The 18,959-nt window shown below is 40.6% G+C and overlaps 1 protein-coding gene across 5 annotated transcripts in view; it reads left to right on the top strand.

Annotated features, from left to right (window-relative positions):
• Positions 1-18,959, top strand: part of KIAA1549 (KIAA1549 ortholog) — a 143,003-nt gene that overhangs the window by 120,163 nt on the left and 3,881 nt on the right. For 3 of the 5 annotated variants that reach the window (XM_077178283.1, XM_077178280.1, XM_077178282.1), the window contains 7 exons: positions 3,344-3,549; positions 5,247-5,470; positions 6,568-6,712; positions 8,335-8,565; positions 10,110-10,162; positions 13,520-13,665; positions 15,473-15,627. In XM_077178283.1, coding sequence (XP_077034398.1) covers positions 3,344-3,549; positions 5,247-5,470; positions 6,568-6,712; positions 8,335-8,565; positions 10,110-10,162; positions 13,520-13,665; positions 15,473-15,627 — 1,160 coding nt within the window. The remainder of the gene's footprint in view (positions 1-3,343; positions 3,550-5,246; positions 5,471-6,567; positions 6,713-8,334; positions 8,566-10,109; positions 10,163-13,519; positions 13,666-15,472; positions 15,628-18,959) is intronic. The other 2 variants (XM_077178281.1, XM_077178284.1) reach the window with 1 other exon arrangement.

Consider the following 18,959-nt stretch of genomic DNA (forward strand, 5'->3'; position numbering starts at 1 on the left):
GGGTGTTGGGGTAACTGCAATTATGTCTTAAGGATGGAAGAGTTTGTCTTCTGAGTCTAAGAAAATAAAACTGCTTTTGAGCTATTGAAGTATAAAAAAAGTCTCAGTAACACAAATTATAGTAATCCAGCACATTTTTCTAATTTTTTTCCTCCCAATTCTTTCAAATTATTGAGGAAAACATCACTGTGAAAGAAGCAAAACTCATGCAGCTGTTGGTCCTGAAACCAGCTTTGTATAAAACAAGTTGGAGATAATATTAGAACTAATGTAGAATTAATTAACTGGAAGCCCAAGAAAAGCATGAGCTACCTGCAAAGAAACACAAATATTTTGTTGTGAACCAGTGTTTTCTCTGCCAGGGTTGAGACATGGCAAACATAGGGCAGGAGAAAGCTGCTGCTGTCTCTGATAATGTATAACACATCCAGTGATAAAATAAGAACTGTGTCCTCTGATAGCACTGACCATCTTAGAATAGATGTCAGACCCTCTGTCTGTCCTTCTGTGCTCTGCTGCTTTCCACCGGTGGGTGTAATGAGTCATCAGCTGCATCCTAGGGATGTCACCTACTGGGATACAAAGAAACTGTGTGACATTTATCTCTAATTGCTTATTCTGGCACGGTTAAGATACCAGTGGATGAGTTGAAGAATCCCATTGACTTTATCTGATTTTGGATGAGGCCTTATGCACCTTGGTTGCTGTGTCTCAAGGGTGCAGGAGGCAGTAGCCTTTCTCTGTCTCCAGCTGTATTGCTTTTCATGTGAAATCACAGCTTCCTGACATTTGAGTTAATGGTTTCAACTCAGGGAGCAGTGATGAACACTGATCCTGGGGTGTGACCTGTATGGACTGGTTGTTAAAACATGATCTGACCAGTCTTGGGGTATTAAGTACCTCTCCATTATTCTTTAGCCTCAGCTGAATTATTCTGAAATCAAAATTTCATTCATGTAGTTCCATCCAATAGCTTTATAAGGAAGATTTTCTAAATGTGAATAATAGTGTAATAGAAGAACTTTGAAATGAGAAATTGTGCTTATTCTCTCTGTCAAAACTTCTTCAGGACCTCGTTCTTATGTTGTGTTAGAAACCATTTCTCCTTTTGTTGTATGTATACAGTGCTACTCTGTTCCTGACTTTATCTACTTTTCTGTGCTTCCATCTTGGTTTGTATTTATAGACACATTGGGTGTAGACACACAGAGAGGATTTAAAGGTCATATGCAGCTTATGAGGGGTTTTTGTGTGTATCTTTTCTGTAAAAAGGAGTAACCTACAATGTTACTGTATGTTATTACCAAAATTTTTCAGTGGGTCTTCTGTTTTACCAAATGAGCTTAAAAACCCTTTGAACTAAGAGGCCCCTGCCAAGTACTTGTTTATGTGTGTACAAGGGAAAGTTATGGATGATGTTATAAAGATTCAGAGTGAATGCTCAGTGTAATTGAAAACATTGGACCTCGCTAACCAAGTAATAAAAAAATACCCTTACAATTTCATGTTGGAGGTCAGTGAGCCTGATAGAGTGAAAAGGTGAGGACAAAATGACTAATGTTTGGGGAAGATGGATGCAGAAGTTCAGATTTCTATTGACTACATGATTGCTCTGAGAGGTTCACACTAAGTCCTTAATCTATCTTGTGCCCCTCTCTGTGAGAGGCAATGCTTGCACACTTCTGAGAGGTGCATGAAGATGGGGCTGTGAAGGCAACAAATGGTTAAGATGATAGAAATAGCTGCAGAAGAGAGATGGATATGTTTCATTGAGGCTCTGTGTCTTGCAAAACATTTGGGACACAGAGGTCTTGAATGGAGCTGTTTACCTTCTTTTTAAGAACACTTGTACAGAGAAATCACATTTATAAATGATGCATGCCTTTTGTAAATGTGTATGTTTCACAATACTTTGATCAAGTCTGAGAAATAGGAGTAGGGATTTTGCTTAACTTGTGGCCAGACTGCTCTCCAGCCCCAAAGTAGTGTGCTGTGAATGTAATAAAACATACTATTCCTTTCTGGTCCTGCTCCCTTGTGCTGGAAGAGGCAAAGGAGCAAGTAATCTACTGTGACCTTCCACAGAAGATAAGATTCACTCCTCTTCTGAACCCTATCCTGCATTACCAGCACATGTTGCAACAGCATCACAGCAGGGACTATTTTATTTCCCTTCCTGTCCATTGTAGGTGGATCATATGGATCAGCAATTGATTCTGTATCAGAAGCTGATTTGAATATTGAGAACCACATTCCCTTATTAGAAGTCTGTGGAAAGATGTGGGACTCAACACTGATGTGTTCCTTCATAAGAAGGAGAGTCACGAGTCTTGATCTCTCATTGCTTGTATTTGTTGATGTCCCTCAACACTGTTGTGTTGCTTCTTAAGGAGAGTCATTAGTCTTGATCTCTCATTTCTTGTATTTCATGGTGAAGAGCAGATTGAGAATGTGTGGCTTTATCACATGGATAAGACAAAAAGTTATTTTGAAAGTTTCCAGTAGCTTTTGCAAGCCTCATCTGCATAACAGTTTCTGATTTAGGTCTAACTCAGAAAAAAATTACTAAATCTGTGCTTAACTGCAGATCACTGGGGTGATCCTGTAGATTTCAAGTCTTTTGAAGGAGATGACCCATTTCTATTGAAGTAATTAACTGTTGGCAGGACCTGGGTGCACTTCTGTGCATATTGGTTTCTATAATGTCTTTTGCTGATTGTATTCGAGTTGGTTTAACCTCTTCAAGAAATTACAACATGACAGTATTAATGCAGCTTGCTTATTATTATGTGACTATTTATCCTGTCACAGAGAAAAAAAATCTGCTTCAAAAGTGTTAATCAGTAAAATGTCTCTAAAAATCTTTATATTTTGTGTGGATTTCTAAGGGGTTTTTTGTTGGTTCCTGTATCACTCCTATCACTTAAGAAATGCATTTTGCATTGAGACATCTTTCATTGCTCTTTGAACCCCCATTTGAGCAATTTGCATCTTCTTAAGTACTGATAAGAGGAATCATTAGCAGAATGTACTTAAACAGCTTTTTATGCAGGAAAGTAGATTGAGATTTTGGGGGTGTGCAAGTGCCAAGAGCTTGATTTACAGAAATAAAGAATGACAGCTCACCTTCTGGAAATATAATGGGAAAATGTTTATAATTTGCAAACCACAGGGTAAACTTGTTGTACACTAAATGTGAGTCAGCTGGAAGGCCTGTAGGGCAAATTAGACACAGATGGAAAACAGGGCATAGTTTTTGTAGCACAGCATCTGTAGAGCTTAACATTTGACTGTGCTAAGCATGGCAGCACTGCTTCACTCTGTATTGGTTCTGATCATTTAGGACCTCCTCAGACCAGCAGTGGAAACGAGCAGCACTCCTCAGCCTCTATCTTTGAACATGTGGATAGGATGTCCCGTTCCTCAGATGCCAGCAGACGTGTCCCAAGCAAGATCCAGCTGATTGCCATGCAGCCCATGGCAGCACCTCCAGTTCAGAACTCTGTGCTCTCCGATCGGGTGGCAGAGACCAACAAAATCAATAAAGAGGTATTTCTGACAGGAGGGCTTTGCATGTTTTTGGAGGATTCTATGCCTAGCCAAGTGAAAAGCAGCCAGTTTCTTGTTATCAGGAGTTCCCTGTAAATTCCTTTAGTTACAGGAATAATCCTGTTTCCATCCAGAGAAATTATCTGACCTGTTTTTAAGAGATGCCTGAACTAAAATTTAAACACAGAGAGGATCTGATGGTCAGGATATCTTTGTGTTAGCATCCTTTTGCTAGTCAGCAGGACATGACTTAAAGTTGTGCTAATTAATATATGAGAATTGGAACATATGGCCCGCCTTGGTTTTCATTCTACACTATTCTTTCACTTTTCAGGACTCGGGATGTTGGTTATAAAAAGGAGTTGTCTCAAAACATTCCGGGGTGTGAATTTGCAGCCCAGTTCATTGCTTTCATCTTCTAATATGTTTAGCTGACAGTAAACATTCAAAATTTCCTGCTTTCTCTGAGGCTTATGTTACTATTAGCAGAGTATGAGCATACCTGGGGCATGAGGAGAGGTGATGTACCATAAAACCACATCATACACTGCCTGACAGTAGCACCTACCTGCATCAAGGTTTGGTATAAGATGACATTTTTTCATAATTCAGAGTGGAAGATTACTCAAACATGTAACTGAATTTTGATTACTCAAAAGTGTAACTTTGTCAAGAATCTGTTTCTCAGTACCTTACTGAAGAGAGGCAAATATAGATATCTAGGATACAGAGGCAAGAGGAGCCACAAAACAGAAATCTGTCTGTTTGGACAGAAGACATATGATTCTAACTATAAGCATAAAGAACAAGTCTGACTTCTGTCCTCTGTATGCTTTTATTTTTAAGCATTTTCATGAGAGAATACATAAAAATCAATTTTTATTTGGTTCTTAATTTGCTGATGCGTTCCAGAACTAGTCCAGGACAGGCAGGGCAGTTGTTGCTACCTAATCTGGCGCTCAAGTGTTTACCAGTGATGAGAATCATTTCAGTGGGTTTTGGGCCAGGACTTACAAGTGTGGTGTTACATCAGCTTTACCCAGATAATTAGATGTACTCCATGTAATTTGAAAAAAGGTGGGAGAGAGGCATGAAACCTCAGCCTCCAGGATGATGCAGAGCTGATAATGCCCTGTTCAGCTGGGTATCTGGGCCCTTGTTTTGCTGCTGTGTTCCTGCATAGCATATGGCAGAGCAGAGGCACCGAGTTATGAGCTCAGTTGGCTCTTGAAGTTCTTGCTTCTTATGTGATGAAGGTCATTAAAGGGAAAGAGTGGCAGATTTTAACACTGTTGATCAAATATCTGTTTGCCTAGCATAGCTAAGTACAGACTGGTTAGTCTTTTCAGAGCAGTGTTACGTCTGGCAGACAGGAGTTTTTTGTGTTCCTCCTGCCTTTTATTAACAAACTGCCACTTCCCTCTAATTGCACCTGCTGTGCTGGCAATCATGCTGTGTATAATAGTACATCTACCTGGGGAGACAATGGGGAGACTGCAAAATATCCAGGAAGGAAAGTGTGCTCATAAATTGTGTGACTTATTTTAGTCCTTCAGAGATTTGGGGGAGGGAGGCAGGGGCAGGCAGAGAAGTGGGGAGGAGAGGTTTACAGAAGAGCAGCAAAATCCAGTTTGCAAAGTATACAACTGCAAAAATATTCCTCCTTTTTTTTTTTTCTTTCCTTCTCCTTCCTGAAGATACAAACAGCCCTGAGGCACAAATCTGAGATCGAGCACCACCGCAATAAGATCCGCCTCCGCGCCAAGCGCAAGGGGCACTATGAGTTCCCAGTGGTGGATGACGTGGTGGTGGTTGACTCCAAGGAGCAGCACAGGATATATCGCAAGGCACAGATGCAGATTGACAAGATCTTGGACCCTGGAGGCAGTGTGCCTACTGTCTTCATAGAGCCCAGGAAGAGGTAGGGATTTCAAAGATGGAATGAACAATTTTCTTCTAGAGTCAGTGCCCAAACTGCATCAAAACTGTACTTCTTAACTATCAGAGCTGGAAATCATTTTGATCACTAGTTGAATTTGAGTTGTCTAGGTGAAAAGGATTGGGGTGTTCTAGACACTTTTATTTATTTCTGTATATGCCACTATGTTTTGATTTCAAATTATGTTTTTACAAGTTCTCAGCAGTGAATTCTTGATAAATAAGCCCAAATGTATGAAAACAGTCTTAAAACAATTTAGTATTTGCTCTGCCATTTGTTTGAATAATTCCTGTGTGGTGTAGAGGGATCAGAATTGCAATATCAGCACTAAAAAAGAAACCTGCAAGTAATATATATGCAAGTAATATAACCAGCAAGTAATAATATTTTTATAAAGCGGGGGGCAGGGAGAGGAATACGTAAAATAAGGAAAACCCTGAACAACCTAAAAAGCCTGAAGATTCTGAATGTTAAAGGCAAATTCACAAATCAGTGAGACTACCCAGAGGGAATACATAAAAGGTTATGAGGCACATCTGTCAGCTTCACAGATCTGCCTTCCTGGCCTTGTATTTGCAGAGAAAGTTTTCCTGCTGTTCTGTTTTGGGCTTACGAATACAGGCACTTTGTTCCTGGAGCACTGGTGCCCAGTGGGTGCTTCTGCACTGATAGAAAGTAGCTTTTCTCCAGGAGTGTGGGCTCCTCAGCTCATTTGCCTGGTGGGGTTAAACCTGTTCTGCAGCTGCAGATGTGTCGCACATTGGGCTGGGGAGCTGGAACACAGGCAACCTGGACAGGTGAATGTAGGAGGGAGGTGAGAATTTAAGGGAAGAATGAGATGATTCAGAGAGTTGCCAATGAGAGTGTTATTCAGAGAAGCTTGAGGAAAGAGATTTTAGCTACCTAATGGGACTGGCATGGAATACTGGGAAAAGGAAGAGAAACGGGGCTGAGGCAAGGATGACTTGGAGGAAATGGGCAGAGGAGTTCAACCTTGAGAAGAAAAATTACAAAAATAATTGTGATTACCTTTGTCTTTCTCTTTCTCTCTCTGTTTTTGGGGTTTTTTTCCTGTTAAGTTCTCGTGCAAAACGTTCTCCCAAGCAGCGCCGTCGCCATCAGATAAATGGGAGTCCAATTGATGCTGAAAAGGACAGGTTAATCACAACTGACAGTGATGGGACATACAAAAGGCCTCCAGGAGTCAATAATTCTGCATATATTGTATGTATGTCTCTTGAATGGGAGGAATGTTCTGGTAATGATGACAGCTGTGACACTGGCAGGTTTTTGGCCTTCTGTTTGTGGTCCATATGATGTGGTTAGTTTCAGTCATGCAGTTAGCATGTAAATCAAAGTGAAATAAGGATTTCATTGACAGACTGTCATTTTTAAGCGGTAAAATTCTGCTGAATATTCCTTGGTATTACAGAGGCCAAGAACCAAAGCCTTGTTTTGATTAATGCCACTGTGTTATGCACATGAAAGTGTGCTTGACATGTTCCACAATATCTTGAACATAGTTTCACTCTAGTCCAATTTGCTGGATGTTATATATTCATATATTACAGCAAATTTCATCCTTTGCTCTTACGGAGTGGAAGACTCAGGTCTTTTTGTGAGACATTTTCTCATCTTTCAAATGCAGCAATTAATTATTAATGATAGAGAAACACGTCTTTGTACTACAGTAACTTGAAACTATTCTAGTGCAATGTCTTGAAAATTAATTTTGTCTCACATCTAAAGAAAGAAATACACTGGAGAATACTTCTGTTCAATCATATCCATGTTACAAACAGTACTTAGGCATCTTTAACCACTTCTAAGCAGATTCCATGAAGCCAAATGCTAATATTGGAAGCCCCTGGACAGTTCTTATCTTTAAAGATGGTTTAATAATTTTAAGAATTTCACTGTTCTTTTCATATGTGGTCAGGTGATTCTGATGTCAATTTCTGCAGTTTCCCTTTGCGTTCAGACATAAGTGTGATGATTTTAATGTCATGCTGCAGTAGAATGAATTATCATCTGAAGCTGTTTAATTAAGACATGGCACACAGCAGGCTCAGCCCCTTTGGCATCTGCAGTGAGACTGCTTGGAATGCTAAGTTCCTAATAAAGTAGAGGCTTGTGCCTCTTGACAACTGATTTTGCAGTCTGCATGCAGTGGTAAGAATGAGCTCTGATAATAAGTCTGCTGCTGTAAAAGCTCGTTTAATTTCCTCTCACTGATGAACAATAAGCCCATGTGGTAAGATCCCAGGTAGTAATTATGATGCATGCCTAAGGTATTGCTGCAATGAAGCACTTACATGAATCCCATTCAGGTGATGCACCCAAGTTCAAGCTCCATGCAGGTTACCACTTAGTTCCTTAACAGCTTCCTTTCTGCGTTTTTCTAGGAGGTGATAATTGTTTAATGTTACTGCTGATGTGGTCAGTTATAAGCTAAAGACTGAATTAATTTCTTAGAATTGCAAAAGCTGCAAAGACATCATAGATGTTGACAGAGCTGATTGGTTTTTTTCTGGGTGAAGAAATGCTCACTGCATGACTTCCTTACGTGCTTGCAAACCACAAGATTTCTGTTATAGCTGAGTAACTCCTGCCCAAACTCTGCTGCCTTACCTGAGATCAGAGTCCTTCAGATCACACTGAATGAAGTGTTTGAGTGTTGAATGAAGTGTTTGGTGTTACATATGTGCATGCAGCAGCAGGGAGGGTAAGGGCAGGTGCTGTAGTTCTGGCCAAGACTGTGTTGCTCAGCCTGAAGGCCCGCAGGGGCTTGGAAGCCAGTTAGATCTTCTCTGTGGCTGCCCTTCACCTTCCTTCTGTCTCTCCAGTCGGACCCAGACCTGCCTGCGGAGCCGCAGACCTTGTCCTCGGCGGAGGTGGGGAAGTTTGCGGGGCTGCCGGCGCACGCGGTGCCGCAGTACGTGCCCCCGCAGCCGTCCATCGAGGAGGCGCGGCAGACCATGCACTCCCTGCTGGACGACGCCTTCGCCCTGGTGGCTCCCAGCAGCCAGGCCAGCTCTGCGGCCGTGCCTCCGCCCGGGGGCTCTGCAGCACAGCCGGTGAGCAGCTGCCAGGGAGCAGGGAGGGACCGCCTCGGGGCTGGCTGGCCTGTTGGAATAATACCAATATTATTGGGATTTTAATATCAGTAATACCCATCTGGCCCTTGCTGCTTGACCAAAGGTGGCAGCTGTGGTGGTTTCACCTCAGAGACGCCTTCTGGCTATCTGGATGTTGCAGCTGGGCACATGGAGGCAAGTCCAGACATGCAGGAGCTCAGGTTTACCTCAGAGGTTTACCTCTGGTGGAGAAGCTTTAAGGCAATGGTGAAGGAAAGGAATCGGTTCTGATGGAGGGTTTCAATCCAGAGCTTTATTCCTGGCCCACAGGCCTCTGAATGCAGCAACAGCTCCAACAGAACTCACCGAACAGCGTGGTTGTTGTTCCTTTTAACCCCAGGGAGAGGGGGAGGGAAGGGGCACGGGGGGCTACCAACCAGGTACAGGGGGACACCTGGATGGCCCAATGTCTTCCAGGGGTGAAAGGCATCTTTTGAATTCTGCCCATCACTCCATGCCCTTCTGGAATGCCAGGATTGACCAACAGCACTCAGCGGGGGTCAGGGTGGGGGAAAGGAGAGGTGGCTGACACACCTGGGGAAGAAATCTGCAGGGAGAAACCCAAGGTATCTGAGGCAAACCATGACATCACACCGCAACACTGGGCAGGTAACATCCCAAATGTTTATTTGGGATGCAGTTCTAAAGGCATCTCTGGGCAGGGAGTTAGTGCCGCTTGAGCCACGGCCGCTGCAGTTGTGCCCTTGCTGTCAGGGCTTAGCACAAACTAGAACGTTCCTGGAACAAGGAGAATTCAGAAATGACTGTCACAAGATGGTGAACTTGCTTTCTGAGCTGTTTGGTTTCTTTTTCCCTTTTCCCATCTCATTTCCTTCAGGATAATTTCAGTTCTTCTCAGTTATGATCTTTCACAAGTCAGTCTTGCTGTGTCTAAGAGTCAAACTTTTTTTTTTTTAGTATGTGTAGTAGATCCAATTTTGACAATGAAAAAAAGAATGTATTTGGCATAGGTCATATTTTTCAGTAGGATATCCAAAAGCTTTCAGGAAGCGAGGGATAGGGAAGCAGTGTTTCTTTGTATGATTTTTTTTGTTTTGATGGAGCACTGAAACAGATGGATAATCCTGTAGATCATCATAAGTTCTGATGAATCTGAGCCCTGTGATCTCTTTGCTGCAGTCTGATGCTTTTTGAGGTCAAAAGAGATTTCCAAATGCCAAGGTTGGTTTTTTGCTAAGTAGATATTGGAGCAGCTCTTGATCTTCTGCAAGTGAGAAAAAGTATTTCTGAAAGGTTTTTAAATTAAGACTCTGCTCACACAGAAGAGACTGTAGCTGCTGTAGCAGTGATTCCCAGATCTTCTTGTGCTCCTTTGTTTGTAAAACTTAAATTCTTAGGGCTGCCATCAAGTCCTACATACAGGCTTAGTGATCTCTGCCATTCATCATTTAAAATGCTGACTGTGGAGTTCCCAAGGTATGAATTTTGATTTTAATTTGGTGTTTTCTTCATTCTCCTGACAGAGATACATGGAATTTGGAATGACTCCGCCAGCAGCACCAGGTCTCCTACCGAGGTAGCTTTTTACTGATCAAATTATCATTTATTATTTTCCTTGCAATTACTTCAGATTTCTTACTGACAGCGGTATATTATTATGCAAAGTACTGCGTAAATGAGAAGTAACAGGAGTCCAGATCCAGTCTTTGTTATTTATTTATGAAGCATAAATGACATATGCATGCTGTATGGAATCCAAGCCTCTGTTTAAAAGAAATGTATTTCTGGCCCCTCAGCTATAGCAAAATCCTTCCAATATTCAGTAAACCACTGAGTAGGAGCTTTTGGAGAGCCTGAAACAGTTACTCAGATGCATGTAATTCTCCCAATACTCTTGCTTTCATCTTGTTTCTGTATCCTCAGGGCAACACTCACTCACAACAGCTTTCATATGACTAACAGATTCATTCTATTTTTAACCAAGTTGAGAATAAATGACAGAGCACAGTGACCCTCACAGAGAAGGTCTGCCTTGCAGCCCTATTATGATAAAATCAGGGGAAGAACAAATTTTCCATCTTCTCCTGCCCTTGCCATGAGAGAATTGTGTAAAGGAGAGAAAACGTTTGTCCAGGTGATTGTTAATTTCACATTTGGTTTGTGTGTTTTAACCACACGTGAAGTTGGACTCTTGAGTCGTGGTACTCACTGGAATGAAACTTGTCTCAGTTTCTCCAAGCTGCTGCAGCCAGGCTGGTCAAATGGTGGCCTTGTGCCGATCTCTCATTGCCTTCTTAGAGTTCACCATGTGAGATGAAATCCCACAGCTATTCATGTCATTCATCAGACCACCCCTGATGTCTTCACTGCCTTGGAAACTTGATGGTAAAATAGCTGTGAAGAACTTTCCTTTATTTATTGTTCTGCAGCCTGATTTTGAGAAGACCAAGTAGAAAAGGAGGAGTTTCTAAGCATCTTGCATAGTTCTTGGCTGGAGGTGACAGTTTCAGTGTGAGTGGAGCAGACATGAAATGGCACACAGTATGTGCATATTCAGGGAGAATGTGACAAATTAATCATGAAAGTGCTGTAGTCCATGTTAATACACCTGAGCAAGATAGTGTCTTCACAATGTATTTTTGTTCAAAAGTTTATCATTCTTTGGCAGCCTGAATTTATGTAAATCACAAAAGGCCAAATGCTGGCTTTGCCAGTGTCAGCAGAGTAAGTTAACAATCTCCAAAGTCATTGATCTGGACAGAAAGAATTCCTCTAAGTTTTCATTAAAATAGAAAGCTTCCTAAAGCTTGGTCACTAGAAAACAAGTTGTCATGGTTGTGCAGTGGGAGTTATTCTCAACATCTGAAGATAATGATAAACAATTTGATAGAAGCAGTGCACCAGCTAGAGGAAGGAAAAATAACCTGAGGAAGGAAAAATAACCTGATTAGGTGGCATGTATCAATGTCATAGTCCATTGGGTTAAATATCCAATGCATGGAATACCAGTTGGGTGAGCATACTGTTCTCTTCCCTGTAATAACACCATCAGCATCTTTAATGGGGTGGAACCAACCTGGGGAAAAAAATTAAATGTAAAAGACCTAGGTCACATAACAGCTAGGCGGTCATAAAGGCACAATGAACAGCTTTTGCCAGGAAATGGGTATCAAATCATGCAAATACTGAGCTAGAGTGGATTAGTGGTGTAAAATTGATTCTTGGAGCAGGATCTCCTGACTTAAATGACTGGAGATAATTTTGGGGTTTTATTTGGATGTGCAAAAATTGAAAGCTGAGTTTCAGTCTGGAAATAGGAAGGAGCACTAGAAGGCCTATATGATACAGATGCAGAGCTGTATTCTGGTTTTAAGCTCTTATGTTGAGCTTTGACTTTATAGAGGAGCTATAAGTATCTATTATAAAGAACATTGAGAAGGTGAAGCCTTTTTAAATGTGAACCTTTCAGGTGCAAACACATCAGCAATAAAGAATTTACTTCCCATCCTCTGAAAAATTGGCACAAAAAGAATACATTTGCAGTAATGTTGAGAAAATATTTTCTTTAGACAACATCAAAAATTGTAGTAATTTATCAGCTTCAAAATTCCAGCTCAACACTGCAGGCATAAAGGGCCAGATGATCACATCCTTTACTGATTACAGTGATTAACATAACAGAAGTGATGTTGTTAAACATTACCTACCCATTGAAGCATTTATTTTAACTAGCTTGTGTGGTTGGAAATGGTTTCCTCTGGATCTGCTGAGTGGACAGGTGGGGATTGGACATGAGGGAACTGGGGAAATTCTAGGACTTCCACAATGGGATTGTTACAGCTTGAAGCCCTTTAACCTCCTCCATCTTGTAACGCTGCATGCCAAATAGCTGGTACTTTTATTTACCATTACTTGTTTGTGCTTTATTAGGCAATTTATTATGTCAACTTTCTTTGCTATCTGGCTGTCATATGAAGGTGGGTAGTTTTCCAAGTAAAGCACAAATCAAGAATAGTCTAAGCTAGATGCAGTCACAGGATTTTGCAGTAAAACAAAGGGGTGTAAAATTGAGATCTTGAGAAATAGTATACACTGCAGACTGTAGCCTAGGAGGGCTAAGATGCCACTGGGGTAAAAGGCATGGAAAACTCATCTCTAGCCCTCACTTTGGTGTAGTTCCATGTGCCTGAGCCTGGCTGCTTGTCTCACTTTGCTTCATTTACATTCAAACAAATAGTGAAGTTGGATGGATTACAGTTTCTGTTGTCAACTCCTTTTAGCAAATACATAACTGTCACTACCAGCGCCAGCCTGATTGATAGGAAACATTAATTTCAGTACACATTGCATTTCTTCATATGTGCTAATGCTTTGAGTTGTTTCACAAATCTTAAAGAGCACAGTTTTGAAAACTTCCTGAAAAATTATCAGGATACTTCATGAAGGAATAGTTGTTCACAAAATACACATGTAATGCAGCTTATGCTTTGGTTTAGACCAAAAGTGTGTGCCTAGAAACTCTTTGAGTACAGTCAGCTTTGTTGCTGAGGTAAGCAGCTACATCACTGCTGAAGTCTTACTTTTCTATTTTTTTTCATTGAAGATACTTTTTCCCCCAAGGGGAAAACAAGATCTCAAGATCTGTGAACTTTTTTCTCTGCATTGAGGAGACTGCAACATGTGAAAAATTTTACTTGTGTAAAATTTTGTTAAAACATGTTCTTCAGGTGTAAATATTTTCCTCAACATTGAAGGTTGAGACTGCAACATGTGAAAAACACTTGTGTAAAATTTTGTTAAAACACGTTCTTCAGATGTAAATATTTTCCTCAACATTGAAGGTTACAATTACATTAAAAGGCCTAAAGAACCACTACATTATTGTTTCTAATTAGGGATTTCACTTCTTTTAACCTTGCCTCCTTTTCCACAGGCAGAACTTTGGGCCAGGTTTCCTTCAGCCTGCAGAGTTGATGCACGGAGAGCAGCCACCCCCTGAGGTTCAGTACTCCTCCAGGGGGATGTACTCAGAGGAAATCCCATCAGTGGCACGGCCACGGCCCGTTGGAAGCACTGCAGGTACACTTCACTGAGGTTAAATATGCAGGAAAATAACTGAGCCTTTCCTCTATCTGTTCTTATGCCAAGGTCACCACTAAGATGTCATTCTCCTTCAGCTGCTACATGTGATATGGTCTTTGTCCTCAATGCCCAAAAAAGGATGATCACAAAGTGAGGTTAACTTTACTTTTTGTAGGACCCTGCATTGCCTCTCTTTTAGTATCTTACAAGCACTGGTTATCACAAAGTGTGTTTTCACAAAACCCCATTTGCTAAGAATGGAAAATTACTTGTTTTAGAGATTACAATGTATGCTAACTTTCCATTTTGAACTAATTTTTGCAACCCAAATCAGCATGCTAAATAGCAAAATTTTTTAATACTACTCTATGTCTGTGTTTCTTCTTTCTCTTTGTAGAATTGTGTGCATTAAAGCAGTATCTCTTAGTTTTAGATTGAATTATCTATTTCTGCTGTCCCCCATGAAGTCACCTTCTCTGATCTGGTTGAGGTAATTTTGATGGCAGTCACCAATGCTGTCATGATGGTAACATCACATGGCAGCTAAGCAGCAAACAATTCTAAGAATAAAATGTTGTATTGCTATGTTACAGTTAATTTTCTCCCAGATAAATATTTTCTTCCTTGAAAAAGACTGAAAGTACGATCATATACTTATATCAGAAGCCCAGTTTTGATAGTTGCTCTCATCTCCCTCTAAATGTTAAACGAATAAGAATAGTAGGAATGTTGTAACTATTACAGCTTAATGATGGCTATTTTATTTCTCTAATTCACACTATTGTCTAAATGTTCATATGTATTCTGCTTTAAAGTTTGGAGGTACTTAATATATTTAGTTTCTGTCCCTCAGCATAATTATGTGTAAATATCAAGCTTCTCAAATATTGGCAGGTTTTGAGAGAAAATAGGGAAGTGATCAAACTGTCCATCCCGTAAATTACACTGTTGTTTTTGTCTTTTCGTCCCCTTTTGTACATACACACACTTTTATGTATCTCTGGCTTAAATGTGTTTCATCTCTAATGAATAATGAAGTATTAACAGTAATTTTAAGAATAAAAATGTAAATGACATTTCCCTGTGGGGGACAATTAATGAAGAAGGAAAGCTGGCATGTTGTTACGTATGTCTTGAAATTAATGGTGGCAGCTATCCTTGCATATGTTTGAAAGCAGTGGGAAGGAGGGAAGGGAAGGAAGAGGAGAAAGGAGGAGGTTGGCTTTCAGGCTGGAAGGAGATGCAGGGTGTTCTGACCTTCTCTTAGTTAAGGACAGCATGGTTTAATATTTAACCACAAAGCAAAGCTGAGAGAAGCACACTCTTACGTAGTCGTGTGTTTTATTCTTCAGAGCCACGCAACAGGAGGTAGTCTGCCGAGTTAGGGTCTTGCCAGTGTGATGCAAATAAGGTGTGCCACAGGAGCAAATGTCCTCTCTTTGCTGCTGAGTAATTGGCATGAAAGCATTGCCAGAGCTTTTAGTAAGCACTGTTTGGAAAGGGCTGGCATGTTTTTGGAATGAGTAGTAACCCATGTCAGAGATGTCTGTATCTCAACCTCTTCTTTCAGTGCAGTGCCATGAAATGCATCACACTCACATGAACTGCACAAAATGCACATAACCTTTCTGTCTTCATTCCACACTGACAGCCTTCTTTCTGCTGATTTTTATTAACTGCACAGAAACAGAGCTCCATTTTCTTCTCGTCTCCTGCTTCCAACAAAGTTTTATGTTATCATATGTCTGCCCTGCAAACTTGACTGTGTATGAAGATGAAAAAAAAACCAATATTTGCTTTTAAGGTTCTCAGATACAGCACCTCACTCAGGTGGGAATTGCTAGCAGGATCGGAGGTCAACCAGTGGAGCTCCCCTCAGGCAGAGCAGGGCATGGCCAGCCGGGGGGGCCAGGGTGGCCCCAGTATCGTGGAGAGGATGAATGTGCTAGGCGAGATGCAGTGAGTACTCCTACACATTTGCATAGTTTCCAAAGTAGTGATTTGTTTGGGTATTTTTTTTCTTGCATTACTGTTTGGAACTTTTTTCCCCCCCCGGAATACTTTTAGTTGCTTCTCTGACATCCTTTGCTTTGCTCTTCAAACCCTTGTTAGCTCTTCTGACTTCTGCTTGCTGTTCTTTCACCTTTGCTTCTCCAAATGCTTTCTCTCATTTTACCCTAACCTTTTTTTTTCCTCACTCGAGGCCTTCACCCATTAATTGCATTAATCCAGTTCTGCTTCTGAGCTCCAGCAGAGGTGGATACTGCTTTCCATTCCTTCTTTGAAATATGCATCTGTATTTTGAGATCATTGTCATTAGAAAACATTGAATTAAGTTGTCCCCGGCTACCATCCTATTTTGTGTGCATAAAGTTCTTTTTTCTCCTGTATCAGTGCTAACAGCAGGAGTCAGGGCAGCAGAAAAAGGTACATACTTGCCCATAACATTGGAGGTGTTTCTAAACAAGTTTCTTTCCTAGCCTAAGTCAGCAGGAGGTGGTAAATGAACACATGCTCATTTACCTGTGTTGCCCAGGCAGCCATGGTGATGTCATGTTCTTGGCAGCTGTGCTTCCAGAGGTTGACATTTCTGATTCAACCAGATGTGTGAGGTTGGAGATAACATATGGCCTTGCCAGGAGAGAGACACTTGGCTGCTAACAGTCCCTCTTTGGTGCATTTGCATCCTGGAGCAGACTGACCTGTGACAGGTTAATTGCAGTACTCTTGAGAGTGACAACTTTGTGCTTCTTCTTTTGCTTCTTAGTTTAAACTATCTTCTTCTGCTTTCTTCCTTGAGGAAAGAAAGTGGGATCCCCTCCTTTTGCATATTTAGGGCAGTATTGATGTAGTAGTGCCCCAACACTACTTGATGTTGCTTTGCAGTATTGCATGATCATGACATAGCTTTGCAGAAAGGAAATGCAACAGGATGGGCTTATCTCTAGATTTTGGTGAAATTGAGCTGCCTCCACTCCAGATAAACTCAAGAGGAGCAGCATAAGTTTTTGAGAACTGGGTATGCTGTTTAATAGTATTCAAAAATTTCAACTGTCAAAGCTGAAAGATCTGTTTCCCTAATTTAATGTGCATTCTGTGCTTGAAAGTGTGGCATTTGAATGCAAGATCATAATTTCAGTTTACATCTAAAAGAGCACTTGCATGAGAGATCTCAGTGTCTCAAGTTCCATTTTCAGAGACATCTCTGGGTTACCATTTATTGACCTTTCTTTATATTTGTCTCTCTTTTCTGAAAATGGCTTTTCTACATCTGTGGGCGTGTTCCTGTTCAGGTCATTTAAATCCAAGCTGTTTTTCTTTTGGTTCATCTCAGTTTAAAGATTTCCTCAGCTTTGACAGCATTTTTTGCTCACTGGTTGCTGCAGTTCATATGTTACTGAAATGTGATTTTTTTCAGTTTGCTATTAAAAAACAGGCAAAAGGAGGAGATAATGAACTAAAACTTATTTGAATTTGGTGTCATGCAGTTGTAGGAGAGCTCATGTATTGCCTGAACTTTCTTTTTCCTGTGAGCAATTTTTTTTTAGAAGGATTCTTCCCATTAAAAACAAAAAGGAAAAAAAACCCACCAAAATAAACAAAAACTCATGGACTTGTAGCTTTCTGTAGTTAAATAATTACCTTCACAGTTTGGATTTTTCACTAGGACAGAGCTCTAAATTTGTCTTTCCTCATTTTGGCAATGAGGCTTTACTTAATGATGGTCATGTTCTTTATGGTGCATTATTCAGCTGATCCTATGCAAACCTTGTCTTACTGTTCCCTCATTCTGAGCAAGTTTCTAAAATTAAACTCTGCATTTAGGAAGATTGAAATCTAGAGCATTCTTCCTGCACACAAACTGGAGAGGGATCTGCATTTGTCTTCCTGCAATAGTGCTTTTCCTCACAGCATCCTCACCCCTTTATTCCTGAAGTCAATACCTGATTTTCTGCTGGAACATGACCTCTCACTTGTACCTCCCAGCCCAAAGCCAGTGTGCAGGATACCATCAATTCACCTTCATTCTCCATCCAGAAGGCCCAGGGCAACCAGGAGAAGGACAGCATTTCCTTAGCTGACACAAAATACAATCCTGAGCAAGTGCTCATCTGAGCAGCAGAACAAATGAAGCCTGGCTTCTTACAGATGGGCTCAGTGTCTTGCATATCTGCACCTCCCTCCACCACTGGCATCACCTCCTACCCATCCACAGTCCCCTGGAGCTTTCCAGTGTTCTCCCAAGCCTTCCTGGAGGTTTCCAGTGTTTCCCCCAAGACACTCCTACCCTTTCACTCTATTTTTCTACTCAGCTGCCCACTCTAGTGTCTCTAAAAAATCTCACCAAACTTAGTTGTCTCTCAAATCCCCAAGATCAGCCCTGTGAGATCCATGCTGGCTAAGAGATCCAGCAGAGCACAGCCTCACTTGACTTTTCTGCCACTCAGATGCAGATTCAATGATAACAAATAAGCTGATAACAACTCAGAAGATGTCTAATTAGCTACCTGGTTTTGTGAATTTTATCTGTCTGTTCATACACAGGTATGTCTGGGTATATATTTATACATTCAGTTCAGTTGAAATTGGCCAGAGTTCAATGGGTATTAAATGGAGATTAACAAATTTACACTTTCATCTCATAAATCTTCATTCCTTAAGAAGGAAGATTCAATAAAAATATTTTTGTCAGTTGTTTCATACTGCTGTTAATTATCTAGAAGTTTTTAGATAAAAATGTATAGTTATTATATAGAACTATATATAATGTTATATAACATATCTTTGTGTGTTTCTGTTAGTAAAGAAATTTTTAAAAATGGCAAAAATTATTTCAGATTTTTATTCCTGTTATTTTGCTATTGTAGGTTAGTAGAGGTTAGGTTTCTAAACCAATGTACTACTGAAATTTTACAGGCCTGTTTAATCCTGTTGCTAAATGTGAAACACACCCTTTTTCTGAGATATTTAAGAAAACCTTGAAAAACTTAGTGTAAAAAACAGCCACTGTGGTCATCAGACTCCCTAACTTCCCTTAAGAAACCATTCTTATGGTGGTGATTTAGTGCAGTGTGAGAGAGGAGCTGAATCACATAGTGCATTTTAATGTGAAAGTAACCTGAACATAATTTAGGTTGCTGTTAAGACTCATGTATCAAGGAGTGTTTCCTTTTAATATTTTTTTAATGTCATCTCTTCCCCATAAACCCACAGAGTACTTGTCAGGTTTGCCAACTCTAGACTGCATGTATGAATTAGCTTCAGGTTTCACTGCCAAATGAATAATTCTG

This window comes from Agelaius phoeniceus, chromosome 5 (genome assembly GCF_051311805.1).
Source record: "Agelaius phoeniceus isolate bAgePho1 chromosome 5, bAgePho1.hap1, whole genome shotgun sequence".
NCBI classification, from domain to species: Eukaryota; Metazoa; Chordata; class Aves; order Passeriformes; family Icteridae; genus Agelaius; species Agelaius phoeniceus.